Below are 27008 nucleotides of genomic sequence, written 5' to 3'. Positions count from 1 at the left end.
TAAATGAAGACGTTTTATTTTTATTTTCATAATGAAAAAGACTTAAAGTGCAATTTAAGACACCTTTCTTAAAACATTACACATTAAACATTACACATTACAAAGTAATCTAGGTCCATAATATAGAAAAACAAGTTTAAAAAAAATTTAAGCCAAGAAGCAGCTGTTAAACTACCAGCTAATGATAACAGCCGCTAGCCACTAACGCCGGAGACTTGTGCCGTATCATACAATGACAGAGTAATTAACCAGCGGTTTGTTTGTGTCCTAAATTAGCGACTGAATATGATTTCGAGACTGTGTTGTGTCGGTAGCAAGCGGTAAAACTGCCGATACGTAGAAAACGGAAGTCAAGTTAGTCGATACGCCACCACACGGGCCAACTTCAAAGTAAAAGATCACTAAGGCTATTGCATTGCCATTAAAGGGACACTTGGGTGAGCTTAACATTGGCACTTATATGATAGGTTTGCATGTAAAAATGACATTAGTACTAAAATAACCCACCTCAAAAGACTCTGTAGTGATTTAAGGTCTTTTTTTGTGATTAGGTTTCCGACAAATTCCCCCCGCCCCAAAAACATATGTTTTCGGTCTCAGCGGTTTGCGTCACGCGAGGAAGGCATGCTTGGTAATATTGCTCGCTTTGTCAGTTCTGTTGTCTAAAACGGTGACCGATAGCCACCAAAATGCAAATGCATGTTACTACTCTTGTCCACTTCAACCTGTGAAAGTATAAAAGTGTTCTTCACAATAGTTGGGATTTTTTTAAATAAAACGTGATCTCATCATGATCACCTCCACAAAATCAAAAATACCGTGGCGATTGCTCCTCAACTTTCACAAGCTGAAGCGGATAAGAACATGAATGCACACACGAATCCCGACTAGTTATATTTCGGACATTTAGCACAGCTAAACTCGTGTCTCAGGAGGGAGAGAGACGGCGGCTTGCAGCAGCAGGCAGATTGGAGCTTTACACCCCCTTCTACCCTCCCCGGCTAAAGGTAGGGCAATGGGATGGCTAATAGCAACAACTACCTTCAGGTCTTTAAAACAAAAGGCGTTAGCACAACATCATTAGCTCCTTACTGTCCGCCCAGCGTGTGGAGGTGAGCCTGTGTCTTCACGTCGCTTCGCAAGCAGTCGCGTGCTTTGTCCCTGCTTGGTTGCTTGCAGCCGCCACCTTCTGCCCCAGTGAAGCGGTGTGAGAGTGACGAAAGCTCTCATCGAACAGCGAACAAAAATTTCTAGCGAAGCTGACTGCACAGTGTGGCGGCGTTGGAACGTGCCATTTCAGCTGTTACCTTCCAAATTGGACGGCGCGTTGTAGTCGAAAAACTATGGCCATTCCTCATCCAAATAAATGTGCACATCAACTCATTCCCACTTCAGTCTCTGTAAATATCCTGACTGGTGTTTAATGCCTCAAACGTCCTAACCGTGATCAGCACAGAAGCTTTTTTTTTTTTTTTTTTAAAGCAAAGAAGCAGTGTTTTTTTAAGCAAAGAAGTAGTGTGCGCTCATCCCAGCCTAAATCTTCGTAGCTCTGCTGACTTCCACATTTCCTCATTCTCATATAAATCAGCCACGGAGAGGTTAATCCTTTTGATATGCTGAAGTGGTCATTAGTAGAGATGTCCACATAAATTTTGGTGCCAATTGATTGCCATTTTTGGACGTTATAAGCAATAAAAGTACAATGATTTCCAATGGAGAGTTTGGAATCGGTTCCTCGCGTGACTGCCGAACAAGGTAGAACGGTCGGGGGCGCGGCCATTGTGCTCATTATCAAGGGGCGTTATTCATGGAGTTACTTATTTCCTAATTTCTCCAAAATGAATGGGTAAAATAGAAAATGGCAACTCTTTTCATTTTCCTGACCAAAAAATATATGAAATGAACCTGTTAGTGAAAACATGGCCATCCCGGCCCCACCGTCTCTTTAATGACTCAATGTATTATTTGGTACACTTTATTTTGAAGTTAGCCTTTGTGGAGGGCGTGTGTTCATTGAGTATGTGTGCAAAAACGCTCTTCTACATACAACTTGCGTGATTTTGAGGGTATTCAACTTCCTCTGCTGAATGTGGACTAATCACATTGCCTTGTTGTGAACACGCAGTTTTTTTCACCAACCATTCTGCAGATCGTGCCCATCCTGAAATGATGCTTGATCCTTACCAATCAAAGATGATTCGTTGCACCACTAGTGTGTACAGGTACGCAAATGCGCGTCGTGATGCAAATGACGGTACACATCAGTGATTTCTGTTGCGCATGCGTACCTGCGTACCAGTTATGTGCACCAGTGTACGTACATACATACATACATACATGCACGCACACGCACTACTACTCACCTGTTTTCTGAAGCTGAGTCATGATTGGTCGTCATCTGAGCCCTGAGCAACTGTAATGTCATTTTCTGTCTACAGAATTGACAAAATGGTCGCCCCATGAGATGGCGAAAAATGGGTGGATTTTGCTGCTTAACTCATATTCCACAAAGGCAATATTAATCGAAATGCTTTGTTTCCACTAGTAGGCCTGCATAGACCATATTCTTGAAAAAAATATGTTTGGGTTGACTACCGCTTTAATTGAAAAAACACGCATTGGAGTCAACTCACACAAACAGCCCCTCAGCCCTTTCACACGCCCACGCCCACACCCAGCCACACACACACACACACACACACACGCTCACCACACACAAACACACGCAATCATTTACATTGGTGTTGTTCTGACAGACACATTTATTAAAGGGGAAATCAACGTAAGATGTAAATAACTCCTGTTGTATTTAAAAATTTGTATATATACTTAACAGTGTTTTAAAACTGTAGTCTACCAAGTATTGCTCAGATATCACCACTAACAAGGAACTCTTAAAATCAAAGGATTCTGTAGTTCAGACTGAAGGAAAGCATGTCATATGTACATTATATTGCGAAAAACATCTGAAGGATATCGCTTAATCCCTTCATGCATAGTGGTCACTACAGTGGACAGCTATTCAAAAGTCACTTTCGCCTAATATTATCCATCCATCCATTATCGATACCGCTTATCCTCACAAGGGTCGCGGGGCGTGCTGGAGCCTATCCCAGCTGTCTTCGGGCAGTAGACAGGGGACACCCTGAATTGGTTGCCAGCCAATCGCAGGGCACACAAAGACAAACATCCACACTCACAATCACACCTAGGGGCAATTTAGAGAGTCCTATCAACTTACCATGCATGTTTTTGGAATGTGGGAGGAAACCGGAGTACCCAGAGAAAACCCACGCAGGCACGGGGAGAACATGCAAACTCCACACAGGGAGGCCGGAGCCGGGATCGAACCCACGACCTCTGAACTATGAGGCGGACGTGCTAACCAGCCCGGCCTAATATTAATTAATCAAAATTTTAAAAAATATTTTTAACCCGTTCATGCAGTAATTATGAATTGATGTTATTTAAAATCTAAATATATTTTTTAGATTAATTAATATAGGCGAAAGCAACTTTTAAATAGCTGTCCACTGTAGTGACCACTATGCATGAAAGGGTTAATTTTTCATTCAGGATCTGATATAGTGTTTTAGTTGTACTGTTTGGCTGTGAAAGTTCTAAAGAATTCAATTGTATTAATTCAGAATGAACAAGCTTAGATTCTGCAACATTGTGAAAAAAAACAAAAGCAGGAAAGTGGAACACAATTGTTCCTCACCGTGCTCGCCACAGCCTCATCGAAGCCTCATCACTGAAATACGCTAAAGATGGATTATAGATGAAAAACGATTAAATCGATGGGAAAAATGGGCTTCCGACTATGCTTATTCCTATTTTAAAATGTTCCCGTCTATCCTTTATTGCCTAAAATATGGGTGTCCGTCATATAGATAGATGATTCGGTCCGTTACATTGGCGATATGGGGTGAATAGTTATTTACAATGAACAAAATGGTCTGGAGTTCACAAAGTGATTCATGATTCACTCATTGATTATTCATCCATCCATTATCCTGTCCTCACTAAATTGCCCTTAATTTAAATCACGAAAATCCAATTTGAAACGCTCATGCCACCTACTGGCAGAAAAATTACCTCAAAGAAAATCTGACTGTGTTTCACACTCCTTTTAACTGTGTAACTTTTTAACAGGAATTCATTTTTAAATTAACACAAAATGACTGTGTCAATTAACTAAAATATACAACCACATTTGCATTAGGTAAATATTTGACTTGTTAATTCAGAGTATGATAAACGTGAAACAATATTGTATTGTACATTGATAGGAATTTGCGATTAGTCATGCATTAACTATGGAAATAGTGCTGTTAATTATGATTAAAACAAATAATTGGCTGACAGCCCTTATTTATGTGGACATGCAGTAGGACATGGGCATTAAATTAGTTAGGTTGCAATAAAAATGCCATTAAAAAGCATTACATTATATTTGCTGATACTTCTAGAAACCCATTTATTGTCACTAAGTTAACTTATTCATTTGATTGGCGCCAGGAACTTTTGGAAAGTATTTATAACCATGATTGACACCCCTACTCCCTCCTTTCTTGCAGGTATCAACATCGGTGCAAACAGACCCTCCACTGGACAAGACATTATTGAGCACTGGATGTCTCGAACCTTTTGTTGATGCACAAAAACTGGAAAAACTGCACAGTTATGCCAAGCCAGTTACAGGGAACCTAAGACAACTTGAGGAGGATCCTTGCAAGGTTCTGCTACCAGAGGCTTTGGACCAACAGCTAAGTTCTCCCATAAGCACAGGCAGCCTCTCCGTTTTTGCTTCTCAGAGCATGGAAGGGAAAGACCTGGGAGACATGGATGAGTCAAACTATACACCAGATTCAAGTGAAAATGACTGTTCAGATTTGGACATTGAGATGGACGATGTAGTTGACCAGAAGAAATATGTTGTATTTGAAACTGCTTTGGACAAGTTATTTTACAAAATATCCTGCAACATCTGTGGCAGAGCTATTGATGAGGTAAAGAAAAGTGTGCTTGGTAGCATGCTGACTGTACATTTAATTTGCGCTCACGGTCATTCATTTTCTTGGCAGTCTCAACCTCTGCTTGGTAAAATGCCTGCAGGAAACCTGCTTATATCAATACTTTTATCTGGACAAACCTACTGTCACATCTGAGAGTTTTTTCACATACTTAATTTACAATTTTTCAGTAATACTGTTTTCTACAACATACAAAAAAGTTATCTAACACCAGTTGTAGACCAGCACTGGAAGAAAAAAAAAGAAAATATAATGGAGGAAATTAATACAGAGGCTGTGCAGCTGGTAGGTGATGGTCGCTGTGATTCCCCAGGTTACAGTGCAAAGTATTGCACACTTTCATGGATTTTGGTTGCTTCAGATAAAATTCTTGATTTTGAGCTTGTTCAAGTCAACCAAACTACAAGTTCAAATTCAATGGAAAAAAATTGATTTGAAACCACACTAGACAGGATACTTTCAAATGGCATTACAGTGACAGACATTTCAACCGATCGGCATGTAGGGGTTAAAAAATGTATGCGTGTAAAATATGAGAGGAAAGGAATAAACCACCAGTTTGACCCATACCATGTGGCTAATTGGATAAGAAAACAACACACACAAAAATCCAAACTGAAGTGATACAGGGAATTGGGCCTGTGGACAAGGTCAATTGTCAACCATCTCTGGTGGAGTGCAAAGGTGTAAAGGTGACCCTGAGCTGCTGCTGGAAAAATGGGAATCTGTTTTGAGCCATAGTTCTAACAAGCATAAAAAAAGAAAATACCTTTCTGGTTGTGAGCATGGTCCACTTTCACCAGAGGATGAGCGAACCAAGAGATGGCTGAAAAGGAAAAGCCCGTCCTATAAGGCACTGAAAGATCTGATTTTCCACAAGACACTTCAAAAAGACTTGAGTAAATTGTGTAAATTTATCCATACGGGTAAATTAGAGGTGTATCATTCACTTCTCAACAAATATTGCCCTAAACGTCTTGCTTTTGATTACCCTCAGATGATGGCCAGAACGCAGCTTGCTGCTCTTGATCACAATTGCAATGTAGGCCGACAACAGGCAGTTGTCACAACGCAGCAAACTACATCAAATGATACCACATCTCTGCGCTTCAGGACCCAATGGAGCAAGGCCACCAAGCAGTGGGTAACAAGGCCAATTCTTCAAGCAAAGTCTCACAACTATCGAAGACTTTTGCTTCTTGACTTTATGGAGGCCAAGTTGGAAAATGTGACATCACTGTCGTATAGCATTCCTGGTTCAGTGTCAAATTCACTGATCGTAGACCCCAAACCATCAAAGGTTGACCTTGTAAAAAGCATCAGTCACATTTTCGTTGACAGTAACCAAATGTTACTGTCAGTACAGTAAAGTACCTCTGAGCAGTTAACACTGGGTCAAGAACATTAAATCTTCAATGTTGCGTCCCTATTTTGCATTTGTGACATTCAGAGACTGAGAACAGCCCTATAATTACCAGAGGAAGGGGCAACTCTCTACTATGTCCCAAATGGAATGCTGTAAATGGAAAGAAGACATATAGGATCGTTTTGTCTCTCACCTAGCTAGAGATCCCCCACACCCACTGTGATTGCTTGCTACCATAATTACAGTACATTTTAGCCGAGAGACTAGATATGGCCAGCCAGGTCCACTGATATGAGTGTGAATTTGCTGTCCTGCTGTATCACTGAGACTAGTGTGGAGAGAAAGAGGATTGCTGACAGTGAGGGTTTTACGTCAGTAGTAGTCAGCACTCACAGCAACCAAACAAAGTCTGGCATAAGACCATAACAGGGACACAGAAACTATGCTATTGCACTCATGGCCACTAGTCTCTATGCACTCATACGTCTATTGCCCTTCCAAGCAAGGCATAAAAAAATCTGTGTTTATAGGGATATTAGTCGATTTGATGAATACATCTTTTCAACATCAACTCTATTTGATTTAATTTACTTACCTGAATAATCATATTTCAAATCGTGTCAATTTTGGGGGAAAATATCCAACCATGCCTATATTTTTCAAAAAGAGACTTGAAGACACAACACTGCTCATCACCACGGAAAAGAAGGATTCTGAAACTGGATTAGATCATGTAATCCAATCCTAGTTTGATTATGGATACAACCTTCAATTTGTGGTGTTCAAAACATTTCAGTATAGGATCTATATAACTTAGATTCACAAAAACAAACAGAAATATCCTTATCCCAACAGGGGGTATGATTTCATGGTGGGTTTCAGGAAGGAAATGTACCAAGCCTTAAAATTGGTAATCAATCTGTATCTGTCATGTCATATAATTTTTGACAGCGCTTATCTGATCTGGTCGCCAGCCAGTCGCAGAGCACACACAGAGACGAACAATCATACACATCGTCAATGAGCGGGAACCGACCCCACTAGCCCGCACACAAATCAGGTGAGTGTACCACTACACCATCAGCAAACTTCAATTTGTATCTTTTTGTGTATATACTTTTATTTATAGTTTGCAGTTAATTTGTTCAACTGCTCCAGTAAGGAAGTAGTACCTAAAACAGACAGGCTAACAATTAAGCCTTTCATAAGAGTAAAAATAAAATAAAAATGATCTTGTCCCATGAAATAAACCCACAAACAGATTTCAATAACAAACTAAAATTATCTACTCCATTTTTCTGTCATTCATCACTGTATATTAATTTCAAAGAAACAACATTCTTTATTTTAACTATTGGACATGGAGTCTTTTTTTAAAACTTCTTCAAAATATCCACAATGTATTTATGTATATTTGTTGTAGTTCAGATGAGTGTTCATAAAAGACATCATAAATAGAAGTGAATGATTGTTATTTTTGTGTTTTTGCCTCAAAATAAAGAACATTTCAAGTGAACTCACGTTGGCTCTTCTACCTTGTTGTTCTTTGCACTGCTGGTAGCCCACATTGTCATATGTTGTCCCATTTGTTGCACTTTTAATCCAGATTTGGTAATCTTGAAAACTGTGTATCTGGATGAGGGTGATCCAATCCAGTGTTGCTTTGAAAAACCAGCATAAAAGTAAGACGGATTACAAATCGCAAAATAGGATTTACCAGAGCAGGGCATATCACCTATGTGACGGACTGGTCCGCCTATCCGCCATTTTGTAGACGATAAACGATTGAAGGGAAACTTAAAAAAAATAGTCGGACTAAGCATAACCGGAAGCCCAATTTTTCCTGTCTATGTAATCGTCTATTTTTGCACCCCAACCCCGTACGTGGTATCGATGCAAAGCTACTCTTTTCTGCTTTCCGAATCCGTTGGAATTACATTGCTAGCACAAACCATTCATGAGTGACGGTGATATGAAAAACATGTCATCTTCGTCACTTTCCACTGTGATGCACAGCCTCCCCCGCTTTTTAAAACAGCCTTACAGATGCACTTTGTCATGTGGGTCGGCATAAGTTCCATATAACAGCGCGTCATGCTTTTAAACGAGGAGCGGAGTGGCAGCGAGCGGAGTGGCAGCGAGCGAAGGGCAGCGACCGAAGGGGCAGCGAGTGGCGGGGCATCAAGCAGCGGGGCAACGAGCGCTTCACTCACTGCTTGAGGCATCTTCTTCTCCAGATGCAGAAGGAGGCGTGCCACTTAAAGGCGCTTCTCACATGTCGGTAGACAGGCGGTTGCGCTCATGTATACTTCCCTGAAAGACAGAGTTGGTGAGCTGCATGTTTTTTTGTTTGTTTGTTTTTTTTAAATATCGGAATCAAGCCGCTTTTGACGCGGAAAAAACACGGTGCAGTACCGTTATCCCGTGCAACAATATAAGCATATAGTTTCTATGTTATTTTGATGTGTGGGGTCTGTACTTGTGTAACGATGGCAGCGGGTCCGCCATTCCAGCCTCACCTACTCAGGGCTTCAAAGCCGCATCACCGGGAGCACGGGCCGCGAAGTCAGCAGCTTTCAAGGTACCAAAGAGTGAGGTTTTTTAACGTACACTCACGCAGCGCTAGCTGGCATCATTTCCATTGGGTTAGCTCTGTTGTTATGAATGTTGCAGCCGACCATTTCACTCTTTAAGCCCGTACCTCACTGAGTGGCGAAGTTTTGCAATGTCTGTGCACGTTGCAAATGTTTTTTTTGTCAGGGTTTGTTCAATGTTGCAAACAAACAAAAATCCGATCTGGGTCGCATTTGCCTGCGGTGTGAACCTAGCCTAGAAAGGCTATGCACCCCCTTAGTCTGGATTAAACAATATTATAGGAATACAATGATGTCATGGTGAGTTAACCAAATTATTCCCAAACAAATCTATTCAAGTCATCTGGTGAAAATTCTATTTTTAGCATCGCAATATAGGTCGCAACCCCCCCAAAAATCGCAATGTAATTTTTTTCCAACATCATGCATCCCTAATTTACATGTATGTATTATTTATTTTTCTGTCTCTACTGTATGTTGAGTGAGTGATTTAAGAAGTGCAGTCCACGTTTACATATCACGTTTCATGAAGTGACGTGTTGGAGTGGTAGTGCCACTGGATTATTGTTTATCGGTCTATGTAAGAAGGTGATTAAGAAGTGTAGTACACGTTTAAATTATGTTTCATGAAACAAAGGAATATGTAGGAAGTAGCAAAACTACTTATTTGGTTACATTATTGTTATAATCTGCATTTAAGATTGTGCCTTTACAGTACAGTATATACTTATGTTTACGCTGCACATGTGGCTGAATTATGTTGTCGTGGTGAACACTTACCAAACTGCACATAAAAATATTTTGTAACAATATACCTCTAATTGTAGTAGATAAACTGTCTTTCATATGAATTAATGTTTCATTCGCCTTTAACTCAATATTCTATAATGCATTACAGATCTGATATTTTTTGTTGTAATAAAGATGAATTGTTGAAAAATACATTAGAAAGTACCTTTAAAAAAACATTCACAATTAGATTATTTTCCCTAATCGTTCAGCCCTACAAAAATCTAAATGCATCACAACAACACAAGGTGGATCATCTTTTCTCTTATCGTATAAGACTGTCAACAGGAATAAGGCTTGATGCAAGAACTCGGCAAATAAAGCTGCGCTACACATACATACTGTAACATAATATAGCAGGCTATAATACACCGGATGATAGAAATTCACTCGTGCAAATTATTCTGATTTGCGCGGTCAAAAGAAGAAGATAAAAACAAAATAGGGCATCAACTATTGAACGTGCATGGTCATGTACTAACTGTAAACATCCTCCTTTACCACAACTGTTTCCAGACATGTTTTTCTACTGTACAGTGTACAGCATCTTCTTTCTTTGTATTACAAGCAGGAACATCACATATGAGAGTTTGTTTGAGGGAGCAGCTTCTGTCACAGTAATCTGTCACTGCCCTGCTCCACTGACTGACTGAGGAAATCCTTCAAAGTTTGTTTACAAATACGTAGGACATCAGCATCCACCAATAGATTAACACTCTTGTAATCCAAATATTAATCTTAGTAAAGGTGACAAACAGAAACAAATCTGCGATTGAAATTGTCGCCTGCCACACGTTACAAAGTTGATCTGATTTATTTAACTAACAAGGCAAAAAACTACAGCAACCAATAGGTCAATAGTTATCTTGAGAAAAAAAATAATCACCACTGTATGTTTTTTTTTTTTGTCCTGCTTATACTAAACTAGATGAATCCAACCAGTACGTGAAATGCTCTATTTAAGCCTTGTTTTTGGAAAAGCATGCAGATATTAGCTGTCACAAAAATGAACAGCTCAACCTTTATATAACCTATTCGTTTCGGGGCAGTATAATAGAAAGAAAATAGGCACATAAGTAATGAAGAAGCAACCAGTTTTGAAGAACCGTTATCAAGTGCCTGAAAAGTATCACCAGGACATGCATAAAAATGCAAAAAACAGAGACTACAGATGAAAAGGTATAAACATTTTATTTCAGCCATCCATTTTCTGTACCGTTTGTCCTCACTTGGGTTGTGGGTGAGCTGAAATCTATCTCAAATGGACTTTCAGTGAGAATGTAGCTGTCAAACGTATTGGTCTAGTGAAAATGTCACCCTGTTTGGATGAGATGATGTGTAAACAGAAGTAGGGTGTGTCAGAGAGATACAGATGTCAGAAATGTGTGTAATGTACTTTGAGGTTAGTCCACGCCGCGGCCACCATGTTTCCTAATAGACAATTTGAATTAATTGAAGTATGTGACACAGCCACAGTCCATTTTCCCCGTAGGCTGACTAAACGCATTGCTCACAACTTGTCCAATAGCATTCCTTGAGCCTGCCTAGTCTTTCCTGACTTGACTGCATGCTCTGTGGTTTTAAACACTTGACACCTTTCGACACAGTACATCTGAAACACCACACACACTGACTGCAGAAGCAATACTGGTAGATCACGTGAATTAAAGTATTTCCATTGCCTTTTCTGCTCTTTTGGGAAGACTTTCTATAAGATTTGAATGTGTCTGTGGAATTCAGACGGAAGAACCTGTGGCAGGTCAAACGTGTTAAGACAAGAAGCCACTAGAAGTTGGATGCCATTGACTTACATGCTCTGCGCAAGCCAGTCAACTTCTTCCACATCAAACTCATGCAACCATAATAGACCTTGGAAGGGGTGCTTTTCTGATTATATAGTGAACCAATGACAGGGGATTTAAAACCTGCAAAGAAGTCAGGCAGAAGCAAACAGGCACTAGCCAGGCATCATTGTGTGTACCCTTTTATGGTTAGCAATAGTCCTCTATAGACCAATCTGTCGTCAGTCGCGACCAATTGTCACGTTGGCACACCGGGCCGGAAAAGTAATGGAGTACACAGCGCAACAAGCCGACCATGATGACAATTACTACGTACCTTCTGTGCATGCGTGGCAACAGTAATATATATCCCTTAAGGGTAGGTCAACCCAAAAATTGTCTTTACAAGAATACGTTCTATGCAGGGCCGCCCTTACCAATTGCAGTGTTTTTAAAGGCAGCAAATGTTGCGTTCATGTCAAGAGCTCGCCAGGGTTCGTTCAATGTTGCAAATGTTTGCAAAACGCTCACCAACAGTTGGACAGACTTTTCTTGTCGCAAGCAAATTTTGAAGGTGTTCAAAATTCCATTGCAACTAGAAAAGTACAGGCGAACGTCTAACGAATGTCTGGAGACAGTTTGGTGAACATTTATGACCTTGAACGAACCCTGACGTGAACATGCATTCTTCTACCTTTTGATCCCCGCCGAGAGGCATCAAGCACACACTTATTGCTGTTTCTCCTTCGTTCGTGTTCGCTGTACAGCGCGCTATTCCCCTGGTCTAAACTGGTTAAGTCAACCGCTAGGTGCCAGCCGTGGCGGCTCTTTGGGGCACTGCAGCTGGCGTCTCTCCTAAATCATTCTGATGAATTGCTCTCCACTTTCTTCTGTTCAGGTGTCCATGTCAAAATAAGTGTGATTAGGTATAAACAAAGTACAAAATGAGCAAAACTTGTGTGTCCTGCTTCCTGGAGAATGTTCTTGGCTGTTTGATTGGGTTCGTCACTTCCGCTTCTTGTCTAGCGCAGTGATTTGCTAGGCTAGCTAACAGCCAATCAGAGTGATCAATTGTCGCGACGTGCCGACGCTGCTTCCTACACCAAGCAAACGGCGCTCACTGACAACCCACCAGCTTCACCACTACACACATTGGATTGGTGTATAGAGGCCTTAAGACACTAGGTTGGCAAATACTTGTTGCATACTGTAGTGGTAGTGTAGTGGTCAGTTTGAACATCAAGTGTTTGAATTAAAACCTCAGTAGTTTTTTCCACACTGTACTTGAAAAATACTGGATGACAAAATGGGGACCTGTTAAATATTCTAACTCCTGCTAAAATTCCAACAGTAGTTTTCTCTCTATTAGCCCTTAGCCTAAGAAACTAATTTGTCTTCCTCTATTACACAATTCCAGAGGGAAAGGGTCAGGAAGTGGCCTATTTGTTCCAAAGCAGATTCCACAAATACCAGACTGAAAGGGAGAGCCCTGCTTCCCGTTGTTTCTAGTCAGCCCAGTGAAGACAAGATGGCTTCTTTTAACTTGAACCTCCACTGCTTCTCACGCTCCAGTCCGGCAGCTTTGCTCTAACCAGAAATTATTAACTTACCGGTAGAACCATTTGCACATAGCAGTACACCTCTTCTTTGCATGTTAACAGCTCTTTATTGTGGTCATCATACAAAAGTAGAGGACTTGTGGCTTCTTTATACACCCGCATCGGCGCGGGCGACAACTGCCGTATTGCATCACGTGACCGACAGAGTGCTACGCGACGTACACACGTCAGAAATTATTGCTGCGTATACGACGCCGCGCGCATTCTCTCTCGTGATTGGTCTGTTATGTCACATGTTGCGATGACGTACAGTTTTCCCCGGTTCGGCCCGGCAATTTGTTGCCACAGAGGAGAGGATCCACCGCGCAGCTTGTTGCTGCTGCGAAGTAAAGTAGTTTGGCAGCGGCGTGGGTGTTATGTCACAGATGTGTGTGTAGAAAAGCCTACACAATACACATGCACGTACCACCTTCGCTGCCACCTTCCAGATCGTTTTCGCAATACAATAAAATGCATCGTCTAGTCATCTAGGTCCCTTTGTTGTAGCAGGCACGATAGCCATTGTTGTCGCTGTCTTTTTGATCGTTGCTCGACAGTAAAAACGCTGACCGGAATTGACCACAAAAGGCAGAGGAAATTCCGCCCTGCGGTGTCCTCGTCAGTATCAGCCGTAGCGACGCTCCTTGACTTGGAGTGAAACTGCAACACAATTTCAAAACAACGTGTGTGGGTTGTGGGCGAGTATAAAGACAAACTGTGTGCAACACTGCCCAAGTGCCATGCTTGCGGATGTCGCCCGCAGGAGTATAAAGAAGCCTTTACAGTACGTATGTGAAGGAAGTTAAGTGATGGGCTAAGTACCTGTAACATGGCTCAGGTTCAGAAAAAAGGTGAGCCGTGATTGGTCGTTACCTGAGCAACTGTGATGTAATTTTCAGTCGACAAAAGTGACAAAATGGCCCACCCCGAGATGGCTAAAACTGGGTTGATTTTGCTGCTTAACTCATATTCCACAAACACAATATTAATCCGAATGCAGTATTTGGACTAGTGAAGGCACATATAACATATTATTGTAAATAATTTGGGGGGGTTGACTTCTTAAGCTTGCTTGGTTTTAATAAGTGTGGGAATGATGTCTGGGGTTCGCAACAGCGTAACAGAGGCATAAATCCCCCCAATATAAAACTTATAAATATGATATAAAATTATAATAATAATCATAATAATAATAATAATAAGTCCGACCCTACTTCGCGGTTTTTCACCTATCGCGCCGGGTTCTGGTCCCCATTAACCGCAATAAATGAGGGATCACTGTACTTGTATTATTAAAGAAATAGTTTTAATGTATGGTCATTTTCTATTTACATTTCATATTTGTAAATGTATGTTGTAAATGCACTGAAGCTTCATTTGAAGAAAATAGCAATTTAAATCGAAATCGCAATATCTGTCAGAAAAATCACAATACAATTTTTTCTTAAAATCATTCAGCCCTCCTTTTCACAACAGCTTCATTTACTCTACTCCGCTTTGGTTACACCGCCACACAAGCGAGGGCGAGGAACTTTTCTTGTCACAATAGCTTCATCTTCGGAAGATAACGCCAAGTCATGAATGCCCATCAGCTGCACGTTCAGCTGTGCGTTCGGTCATTGTCTACTTCTTATTTCTATTCCTTTCTGTTTACTTCTTCAATTTGCCAACCTAAATAGAGAAGAGAAAAGATGGACTAATTGGTTGCTGTCACGCACATTTCACGCGTCTGACCAAATAGATATGCTCAGCTGCTCACAGCTCCAAGCTGGCCATCATCATATCACAACTCTCAATCATAATCACGAAGGTAAACAACGGAGTGTGGGGGTTTTTTGGGCTACACCACCCCACCAATTTTGTTTTTTGGTCTGTCTCTCTGTGCGGCCTGGTACCAAGTGGCCCCATGGCCCAGGGCCAGTGGTTGGGGACCATTGTCTTAAAAATCTGTACTTTATTTCTATTTTAGATTGAGACATTTTAAGTCCAATCAGGTTGATGGTGTTTTTCATGTGCAGAAGTAAACATGTAATATCCATTTTTTTTCCAGAGACATTCCAGCAGTTATTTTCGGATATCCTGCCGACACTCACCATTGTTGAAAGAATAGTTGTATATCCTGTCTGACTACGTTGAAATATTGATTTAATCTTTGTGATATCATTCTTTAAAGAGTCCAATGAACATTTAGGATTCATACATAAAAAGTAAAGTATATGGCTTGATTTAATTGCTTGTGACATGGCTATTGATGTTTCTATCACTACCAATGGAAAAGTGTTATATCGACTTTACTTATCATGCTTGGCAACACTAACAGATAGCTGCTCAGTTCCTTGACTCTATGAATACCAGTGTGTGTGCATGCGTGTGTGTCTAAAAAATAAAATGTGTCTAAAAAATACATGAAATGTATGATTAACACTAGAATGCTAAGCATGCCAAGATACTTCCAATACACCATCACGTTTCATGCTGTAATTCATGAATATTTTAGACAGCTGTTGATTCAAAAGTAGGAAGCTACTTCGAGTTGTAATCAAATTCAAACTGACATTGCAATGTAGTAGAATGAAATTTTCAAATTTTAAAGGCTGTAAATTGGAAAAAAAATGCTTCATTTAGACTGGGCGGTAGGATACACACACACACATATATATATACGATCAATCAACAATCAATCTTTAATGATCGATCAATATAGATATATATGGTCTATGTTTCGTCTATTGCTGTTAACACCACAGATACAGTATGAATAAACGACTACTTAGACCAGAGTGATGCAGCAGCCTGGCTAAGCGACGTGCCAACCTGGCAGCCACACTATAGGGGACAACATTCCAATCAAAGGCAAAGCATGTACAAGCCTCCAATTGAGTGGTTTCGCATCGGAGTTTGCACCTCATTAAAACACAATGAATAGCAAAACTGAGAATCACAGGTTTTAACATTTTTCCGATAACTAAACGTCAGAGATTGTCTGAAAATGCTTCGTTGGGCTTGACGAACACACTGTAACTTACGCGACCTATTGAGAACTGCAGACTACATATTTTATCATGTTTCATGAAACATGAAAAGTTGAATATGTTGAAGTGGTAAAGCCAAAGATTTGTTTGCATTATAGTTGTAATCCCGACTTTAGTTTGTGTAATTTCTGACGGATTTACAGTACAGTGTATATTTAAGGTTGCAGAATGTTATTGTCTAGATGAAGAGTTTGCCTCTGAACAGTTTACTTCACAGAGATCACAAAAGTGAGACAGTTGGCTAAAGGCTAAAGCACAGGTGTCAAACTCAAGGCCCAAGGGCCAGCTGTAGCCTGCCACATCATTTTATGTAGCCCGCAAAAGCAAATCAAGAATGTCAACTTCCATAGTGCTTGCTGAAATCTGTCCCAAAATTTCAAAGTGTCATATCGTCGCTGTCCTGTCAAAAACACTGATCTCCAATTTTGGAAAATTTGTTAATTTTCACTTAAATGCGATGTCTGTAACGCGGAAACATGATTCATGTAAAAATAAGTCAATTTAAAAAAATGGAGATAAGTGTTTTTCACATGACAGCGACGATATGTAATAATAATAGATATTGCGAACATTTTCTTATTACGTTATTACAGTAACTTGAACAAACTATTATTCTTGATTTCTGATTTCAAAACTAATTATCCATCACTTTGTTTGGTACTGTATATGCAATAAATTGAGGAGTTAAACATTTATATGTTTCCACAGTCATAATGGTCCTCCGAGGAAATCGCAATGTGGCCTGTAACAAAAATGAGTTTGGCACTCCTGGGTTAAAGGATGGTGTGATGTGCAGATACCTTGCTGAAGACCAACTCATCTGTATGACAACTAGGGGTGGGTATCGAAAACCGGGTATCAAGTGGAATATTTATCTTATAGCATACAAAGCTGCAGCATATAGGTTACATAGACTGTTTAAATTAGATAGAGTCTCCTTGCTTGCCCTTAAAATGCAGCGTTGTTTGTCATATATATTTTCTTTCTAAAGAAAGACAAGGTTTGCCAATCAATTGGTGTTCAGTAGCAGCTGCATTATTGTACTGTCTTGAACTTCTAAAAAATAAAGCTCTTGATCAACTTAAAGAACAGAGAAGTTCAAGTGATTTGTCCAAAAATAAGTCCTTTTAAGAATCAGAATCGTTCAGAACCGGAATCGAATCAAAGAACCGGAATCGGAACAGTCCAAATTCAAACGATACCCAACCCTAATGACAACAAACAGTGGTACCTTGTTACAGTCATTTTTTGAAATCTTTTCTTTATAATTTATACTACAGCAATATGCTTTGAAGAAAATGAAATACATTGGATTAAAATTGGAAATACTAGATTGTTGAGAGAAAAAAACAATTCTGACATTCTATTTAAGGCCATAAAGCCCAGGTCTACTTAGAGTCTAGAAGGTGGTAGCAAATGGTGAGTTGCAAGTAATTTTGAAGTCACCTTGCTTCAAAATCCATAAATCAATTTTCACACTTGTTTCTTAACTGTCAACGCATCCATCCCAAAGATAAGCGCCCAAAGGGAATGGAAATGATAAGTTCACATTGGACTACAAGTGGCTCATGGAATATTAAACGCTACAGGGTGACCTAAAAGTCACTCTATTCACTTGCTTTTCTCTATTTTTATTGGTACCCTTTTCAGGTATTATCCAGACAAACGTGAGGCCATCAGCATTTGTAATCTTAGGCGTTGCAGTTTTTGTAAGTATATTATTCACATCGCAATAGCATGTCAATGGACATTTAAGCAGCATGGCAAAATTGCCGCCAAGCAAATGCTTTTACTGTCCCCAACTGCAGTTCAGCGTCAGTTTGAGGAGCTTTATAGTCATCACACTGCTCCGCCGTTTTGTAAAATGTACCCTATCCAGTCCAGGTTTGTTCAAAATAGGATCTGTTCCTGACAAATCATGCAACTGAAGGCCTGCTACCACCACCACTGAGAAATAAATCAGAGCAAGCATTCACACAAAGCCAGGGCAAGTCTATCAGGGGGCTGCAATGGAACTCAGCACCAACAAAAGCTTGGTTCAGTGGATGCTTCAGAGAGTGATATAAAGCTTTAACTGTACCAATTTCAGGTTGTTCAAAGGTTCGGGCAGAAAAAAAAGATCATGCTCAACAACCGAAAGTTGGTACAGGATAGCTTTATCAATGTGAGGCATCCAGTGGATAAAACTTTTTTTTAAGTTGAGGGACAATGCAGCCCCCTGCATAGACTTTCCCTGGCTTTGTACAAATGCATGCTCTAAGTATTTGTTTTCATCAGTGGTGGCAGTAGCAGGCCTTCTGCTATGTGGTTTGTCAAGAACAGCTGCTGTTTCGAGAAACTTGTCATAGATATGTAAATTGCGCTGTGCGTTGAAACAATGTGACCGCCCTAAAGCTTCTCAAACTGGCAATGAACTTCAGCCGAAGATAGAAAAACATCTTGCCAGGTAGCAATTTTGCAACGCGTCTCCAATGTCAACTGATGAGCTATGGGCAAGGAAATTATATTTACAAAAACTTCAAAGCTCTGGCTAAAGCTGACGACTTCACGTCTGTCCAAATGATGTCAGAAACGAAACAGAAAAACAGAAGTGGAAAGTGCCTTCTGGGACACATTCTGTTTGCTGCGTATCGTTAAAATGATGCACCATCTGTACCTGTACGTGACACTGGGGGGGGAAATGCAGGTGACAAAAAAGTAGATTCTGAGGCTCCAGCTAGCAGACATGAACAGGACTTTGTTATCTATGAGAACATTGGATCAAAAGGACAACGTCCTCCCCTGAGGGACACATAGCTGATGCCTCCAGAAGGCATCACATTATGAGGCAAAACTCATCGACACAAAGCACATCAATAGGTTATAGTTACGTAAAATTAAGAGTGCAGCTCACGCCTGACCTCTCTCCGAAGTTCCTTAGTGTTCCTCAGCCAACAGCGGCTCAGCTCACTCAGCTCCAGGATTGGCTGCACTTTCAGTCGCACAGTGTCACCAGACTGGCGGATCATCTCGACTATTTCATCTCGGTTCTTGTTCTCTACGTTGCGCCCGTTTATCTCCACCAGTCTGTCTCCTGGCACCAGACCAAGTGCCAGATCCTTTGTGCCTGCACCAGGTTCAGCAAAGTGAACCACCCGCCTGTAGACTCCGCCATCTGGGCTGCGGTCTAGCATGGTGGTGCGGCGCAAAGAAAATCCAAAATCGCCTGTGTTGCGACGTTGGAGTACCAGCTCGCGTGTCTCAGGTGCCGTCGGGGAAACAACAGCTGGCAGCTTGAGTTGAGCGGGGAAGGTCTTGTCAACCATTTCCGGGATGGAGAACCTTCTGACAGTGGGTTTTGCAGCCTGTTGGTTGAGACTATGCTTGCGCAACATGTTGAAGACTTTGCTCTCTATTTGTGGAGAATCTGAGTTCTGGCCTGAAGGTGTGGAGCTTTCTGAAGAGCTCTCTTCTTTGCTTCTCTGGGAAAAGGAAAAGCGCTTCATCATTTGTCCCATCTGCGATGAGTTCTGCTTAGCCAGCGAGCCAAAGTGAGCTACGCGGTCTCGTACAGAGTTGCGATGATCCTGTCCTCCGCTCTCACCCTTAAGGTCATCAGTGGAGCTAGCAGCGCTGAGCTGCTCATCCAGAACGATACTGCTTCTGTTGCTCAAGCCGTCTGATTCAATGTCAGTCAGGGTGAGTTCCGAGCCGCTCGCCACTTTGATTGGAATTGGATTGGAGATCTCCACCTTGTTCTTGGACTCACGCTTTGCCTCTCTTTTCAAGTTGAAGAAACCTCGCCGCATGCTCATCTCCTCTAAGCTTCGCAGCTCTGCTGCAGACATTCTCTCCTTTTTGTCTTTCTTTTCCTTCCTTCCCGAGTCCCTCTCCTTATCCTTTTTCATCAGATTGAACATGTTGATGAACTGTAGGCCAAGTTTCCTGCCAACGTGGCTCTGTTTTTTTTTCCCCTCTCCCAGAGGAAGACTTCACTATTAGTTACTTTTGTCCAGCCTGGACCAGTCCCCTGAAGAAAAAACAGAATAAAGACAACTTGTAAACATTGTGAATGCTAACTAGTATTAATGGCTTAAAATAAAGCTTGGCGGCAAGTTCTCGTGCGTTTCACGGCAAAGTAACGCAAGGTCGGAAGGTGGCGAGTTGCCAGTCACGGCAAAATAACCACTGTGTAAAAGTGAAGCATACATATATATACACATATATATATATATATATATATATATACACATATATATATACACATATATATATACACACATATATATATATACACATATATATATACACACATATATATATATATATACATATATATACATACATATATACATATATATACATACACATGTATACACACACACACACACACATGTACATATACATATACATATACATATATACATACATATACATATACATATATACATACATATATATATACACATATACACATATACATACATACATACATACATACATATATATATAGCGGCACTGTGGCACGTCCGCCTCACAGTTCAGAGGTCGTGGGTTCGATCCCGGCCCCGGCCTCCCTGTGTGGAGTTTGCATGTTCTCCCCATGCCTGCGTGGGGAGCTCTGGTGGAGCTCAGGCAGAGCTACTACGTCTGTGAAGTATTTGAGTATTTGCGTCCCGGTAGCAGGGAACGAGGCTCGAAGTGGGCGAGCAAACGGCGGAATCCGGTGTGTACCACCACCGAGAATGGTTGGTCATCAAGTTCGATAAATTTCATTATTTTCCTGGTCATTTGCGTTGCCTTTTGTCGCGATGATATGGATTTGAGTTGGTCAGCATGGGCTGCATAGCTGGTGTTTCATTGTTACTGCTGTGTCCGCCTATACTTTATTCAATGCAGTGAGCCTCGTAAACTCACCATAGTCTTCCAATTGTTCTTCAAATGTCGGATTAAGTTGGTTGCGTTGAAACTTTTGGCCATGCTCAACCCACGAGGTACCTTTTCATGGCATATATTACAAGACGCAAACTCCACACAGCAGACATGTTAGCCTCTGTTTGTTAGTGCCTCGCGCCTCCGCAGCGTGCAGAGGGGGAGGGGAGGGGCGTGGGGGCGCAACACGGCTGTATGCTGCGAAGCATGAGCTGCGGGTGATCTGATTTTTTGATCGGCAATAAAAAGCTTTGATCAAATATTCCAATCACGTAATTTTTCACGAAAAATTGGCCGATCATGACCCGATCAATCGGAGCATCCCTAATTTTTATTCTTTGGTTTTTGACTCAACACGAGACTGACACTTTTCCGGTGTCTACTGTATATGTTTTAGTATTATTAATTTGTATTTCAATGTATCGCTTTCACTATCTTTGTTGTTGTATTATTGCTATTTTGTTAAATGCAAAGTGCTTTGTTCCAGCTGCAGCTGTTGTGAAATGCGCTATATAAATAAAGTTGTATTTGAAACATATGTAATTGGCAGTGAATTAAATGTACTGTAAGTAGTATCACGTAAGTACCTGTTTTTGACAACTGAAAACTGTCAATCAGCAACTAAGGGGGAACTTATATAAGTTTTACCACATAAAACAACGTTTAAGTATCACACAGTCATTTAAAACTTTACTTTTTGGAGGGTCCCTTTTGACCTGCAATAGACCTAACAAAAAAAGTGAAACAGTGGTGAACGACTATCTTGAAGGGGGAAATGTGGTAATACAAAAACTATTAATTAAATAATGAATGTGTTGTAGCATAAAAACACTTGATCTTTTTATTTGACAATGAAATGTCAAAACTAAATAAGGAAGATACCACAGCCCTCCTTAATTAAAGCAGACATTCAACATGTAAGTGGCCTTGTAAATAAATTTGGGGGAGCCTTTCCAGGACCGAAACACATTATTGCTTTTACTTCAATCTCACCATAAGAGAGGGGTGGGCGGGATCCGGTTGAGATTGTTCTTCCAGATAGACAGTCATCCTGTCACATACCATTCGTGACAGGCGCACACACAACAATCTCAGAGTTGAGCGGAAGTATAAATATTCATTATGACAAGCACACGGTATTAGTATTCCTTGTTTGATTAATCCCTGCTCATTCCTCGGTTAACCGATGATTACATTACAATATTTTCCAATAGAAAGATGTCCCTTAATGTCATTATTGGAGGGGGGGGTCTGTAAAAAGATATTTTAAAAATTGACATGAACCTTTACTCTACCCAGTGCAACAATGCATAATACAATTAGGCAAGTGTCTCTCTTTAATAAGCACGACAGATTAAACCCAGCGCCTGCTGTTCGTTCAACTCTCGCCCCTTTAGCTACTTACTGAGCTGCGGGCTAAATGATGCCAACACCAGGCACACACAAGTACACAAAGCGACAAATGTTTACAAAACGGCCACTGTAGTGTGTGCAATGTACGCGACCTCTGGGACACAAAGAATGACAGCGCTACATAGGTGTGTAGCTTTTCGGTTACGTTAGCTAGCTGAGCTACTGTAGAGAGGCACTGTTGATGAAGCACAATTATGCAATTTTTTCATTTCATCGCAAACCAATAAGGTCCTCAAGCCAAAGCCACGAGTTTAGTGACGGTTTTGTCCAACTTTTAATGAATAAATCCAATCGCCTACGAGCGTAATTGAGGAAAGTCGCAGCCTTAGTTTCTGTCCTAAATTTTTTTGTAAAGAAAATCCTGAACGCAGTGAAATGTCGTGAACATGATCCAGTCCACCAGCCCAATAGAAAGGCTGCACACTGCTGCCAACCGAATCGTTTACCCCCGACGCGTAATTCGTAAACATCAAAGGAAGAATACTCACTGTTGTCTTCAGCTAACTGAGCACTAGCACTGGTAACACGTTCCAAGGTGCAGCTCCAAAGGCAGCCTGGCTTGTAGCTAACGTCTGGCCATCGGTGGCTGCTCCCAAAATTCGATACACCATCCAGAGTGGCCCACGGGCGACGCCTGCTGGACACTTGGAGGCCACAACACCTGTATAATCTACTGGACAACAGAGTTTGCCAACAAAGACGTAAATAAACAGTACTGTACTGACATTCCTGGTTATGTGTTAAGTGCCACACTCAGTCTACTGTACAGTCTTACCACATTCTTGCCACATACACTACGCAATTGGGTGCTAAACATGCCATGATCCTCTTGCAATACTGTACTGTACATCTGTTTTAGCTCAAATGTTTTTTAAGACTTGTCACAGAAGGAAGCACACGACAACAAGACAAACTTGTGAATATTCCAGACTCAACACTGGAGCAGTATTGTGTTGAAGTGTGTGAGGACAACGCCATTTAAATTGATTTAACTTTTGCATCACTGTTATGACTAAACGACAATGAGTTACATCACTCCTACGAGGGAGAAACTGCCCCAGCTCTCATTTGACACACAGGTAATGCGACTCTTCTTCACCTATCTGAAGGACACAAACATGTTGCTAAGGGGATGCCATTAACAACGCATCTCGCATTTCACAAGCAAGCAACCTGCTGTTCAGTAAACTGCAGACAAAAGAATCATTTGATAAGAGCACATGGTGAGTACAGATTCTATTTATAATTCAATATGCAAGAAATTTCTTTCATGTAATAAGGCATGTAATAAGATGAGTATGTGTGGTTAATAGGAAATTGCGATTCAAAGATTAATGTGACATTTAGGTCTCAAGAAGTTGTGAAATACTCACCATGTATATCCATCCATCCATTATCTACACAGCCTATCCTCGCAAGGGTCGCGGGGTGTGCTGGAGCCTATCCCAGCTGTCTTTGGGCAGTAGGCGAGGTACACCCTGAACTGGTTGCCAGCCAATAGCAGGGCACACAGAGACAAACATCCGCACCCACAATCACACCGAGGGTCAATTTAGAGTGTCCAATCAACTTACCATGCATGTTTTTGGAATGTGGGAGGAAACCGGAGTACCCGGAGAAAACCGACGCAGTCACGGGGAGATCATGCAAACTCCACACAGGGACGCCAGAGCCAGGATCGAACCCATGACCTCTGAACTGTGAGGCGGACATGCTAACCAGTCGCCCACCGTACCGCCTATTATTATCAATAGTAGTAGTAGTAGTAGTATGCGTTGTGTGATATTCAATGTATGCAGTACTGTTGCAATTATAAACGCACACAAAATAAAAAAGCATCTGTGCATGCCGTGGGAGAGATGCTAACGGTAGAGGTTTCTTGATTCATAAGCATTATTTAAAGCGCATTAGCTGGCTAATTTCATATTCACATCCACTTACCGGCTGGGAGTATCGTGAGTGGATTGAATTGTTCACAATGTTTAAACTAGGACTACCAGGATTTTGAAGAGTCAGAACTACGAGAGCAGTCATTTTGACGGGTTGCGCTTTGTGCTAAAATGATTACTTGCTCCTCGAGTGTCTAATAAAGGTATTTTGTTTATTAAAATTCTGTTGTGACTACATTTGTTTGTAAATTATGTCATGAATGAGATTCAAATGAATGAGAAACAGTTGGTGGAGAGCCTTTATAGTCCTGTACAGCTCTCGCGCTGCATGCCGGTCAGCTGTTATAAAATATATTAGTTTGGTGTCAAAAGAAAGGAGATGCATGTCGCAAAAGACTTTACTGCACTTCACTTCGAATAACAGGAAGTAAATCGAAAGCATGTCACAAAACAAATCTGTCCCTATCGCACCTCGGAACTCTTTTTCCATGGGGGAGCAAGCACCACAAGATTATTTTATTTCGACTGTCTAGCATGTACTACCCACAACGTCATGACCATCACATCCAACAGCCTATTTTACTTAATGTGACACATGGCTCCTCTTACACGAGGCAGGGGGACTTTTTTTACTTTGACTCGCTGTGTGTCAGCTGAGCAATTAATGGTTAATTTTGTATTTTGAAGCAGATGTAATGCCTTCTCTACTATGTAAGATTCTTTAAATAGATCATGGTGACCAGCGTTTGTAGGTTTTCGTGGAGGAGGACCCAAACGCAGGAGGCAAAATTGTGTGCAAGATTAAGTATTTAATTTACAACAAAAGGCAAACAATGTGCTGGGATAATAAACTAACAAAATGTTGAAGTCTCCAAAAACCAACAAGGAACAAAACAAACACTAGGACTAGGACTAGGAATAGGACTAGGACTGGACTTTAACAAGACTTACAAAGACAGTATGGAACAGACGAACCAACAGGGGCTGAAAGAAAGCTGGCAACTAAATACAGACAAGTTAACGATACAATGAGGAACACCTGGACAAGACACAGAGGGTAGGAGGAAGCTGGTTGGTTAATACAAGGGACTGGGATGACAAGCACTCAACGAGAGACAAAGGGACACAGGGAAAAGCATGAAACTAAACTCAAAAACAAAACTCAAAACACAGACCATAACAGTACCCCCTACTCAAAGGACGGATTCCAGACGTCCCCAGAAACAAAACAAAAAACCCCCCAAAAGACAGGGAGAACCAGGCGGTCGTCCCGGAGGCCTGAAAAGGAGTAGTTAGGGCACTCGCTGCCACAATGGAACTGGACGGCGGCAGGTCTTGCGCCGCCGGAACGGGAACGGACGCAGGTCTTGCGCTGCCGGAACGGGAACGGAGGACGGCTGCTGGTCTTGCGCCGCCGGAACGGGAACAGCCGCAGGTCTTGCGCCGCCGGAACGGGAACGGAGGACGGCCGCAGGTCTTGCCCCGCTGGAACGGGAACGGAGGATGGCCGCAGGTCTTGCGCTGCCGGAACGGGAACGGAGGACGGCTGCTGGTCTTGCGCCGCCGGAACGGGAACAGCCGCAGGTCTTGCGCCGCCGGAATGGGAACGGGGACGGCCGCAGGTCTAGCGCCGCTGGAACGGGAACAAATTCGGGTGGCGGCCGCAAGGTAGGCGCCGCCGGAAAGGGAATAGGCTCGGGTGGCGGCCGCAAGGCTGGCTCCACCGGAACGGGAACAGATTCGGGTGGATCGAATGAGTGAAGGAGGAGAGACCATCTTGCAGCCATGAGGTTGAGTTCAATTGTCTGAAAACAAAAGGCATCGTGAAAACAAAAGGCAGGCTGTGATGTCTGTCCTGCTGGGTCCATTTTGTGGTTGGTTCGTTCTGTTAGGTTTTCGTGGAGGAGGAACCAAACGCAGGAGGCAAAATTGTGTGCAAGATTAAGTATTTAATTCAAAACAAAAGGCAAACAAGGTGCTGGGATAATTAACAAAATGTTGAAGTCTCCAAAAAACAACAAGGAACAAAACAAACTAAACAAACACTAGGACTAGGACTAGGACTAGGACTAGGACTAACTGGACTGGACTTTGACAAGACTTACAAAGACAGGATAGAACAGACGACCCAACAATGGCTGAAAGAAACAGCAGTTGTCGCTTGCGCCGACGCGGGAATCGAAAGAAGCCTAAAAATAAGCCTTTCACCGAGTAGGCTGAGATGAATTTTGGCACCTCGCGAGCACGTCACACGCACGAGGGCCGATAGTGGGCCGGACTAAAATACACCTCCAGTCATGCTTAGTTCATTTAAAAATTGTCGCCCTCCCACCCCCGCCCACGAAATGGGTATCCGACCGGTCCGGCCCAGGGACGGACTGCCCAGCCCTGGTAATATGATATCCATCCATCCATTATCTGTACCGCTTCTCCTCACAAGGGTCGCGGGGCGTGCTGGAGCCTATCCCAGCTGTCATTGGGCAGTAGGCGGGGGACACTCTGAACTGGTTGCCAGCCAATCGCAGGGCACACAGAGACAAACTTCCGCACTCACAATCACACCTAGGGCCAATTTAGAGTATCCAATCAACTTACCATG

The 27008-nt window shown here is 41.8% G+C and overlaps 1 protein-coding gene across 2 annotated transcripts in view; it reads right to left on the bottom strand.

Annotated features, from left to right (window-relative positions):
* The window catches only part of LOC147145377 (unconventional myosin-XVIIIa-like), a 135361-nt gene extending 111328 nt beyond the window's left edge, over positions 1-24033 (bottom strand). For both annotated transcript variants that reach the window (XM_086036572.1, XM_086036573.1), the window contains exons 1-3: positions 23894-24033; positions 23009-23190; positions 19097-20205 (exon numbers count right to left, since the gene is read on the bottom strand). In XM_086036572.1, coding sequence (XP_085892698.1) covers positions 19097-20095 — 999 coding nt within the window. In that variant the 5' untranslated portion in view covers positions 20096-20205; positions 23009-23190; positions 23894-24033. The remainder of the gene's footprint in view (positions 1-19096; positions 20206-23008; positions 23191-23893) is intronic.
* Positions 24034-27008: the final 2975 nt, after the last annotated feature.

Source organism: Filicampus tigris, chromosome 7, assembly GCF_054856515.1.
Source record: "Filicampus tigris isolate MCC_2025a chromosome 7, RoL_Ftig_1.0, whole genome shotgun sequence".
NCBI lineage: Eukaryota > Metazoa > Chordata > Actinopteri > Syngnathiformes > Syngnathidae > Filicampus > Filicampus tigris.
This window is presented reverse-complemented; position numbering and strand designations above follow the sequence as displayed.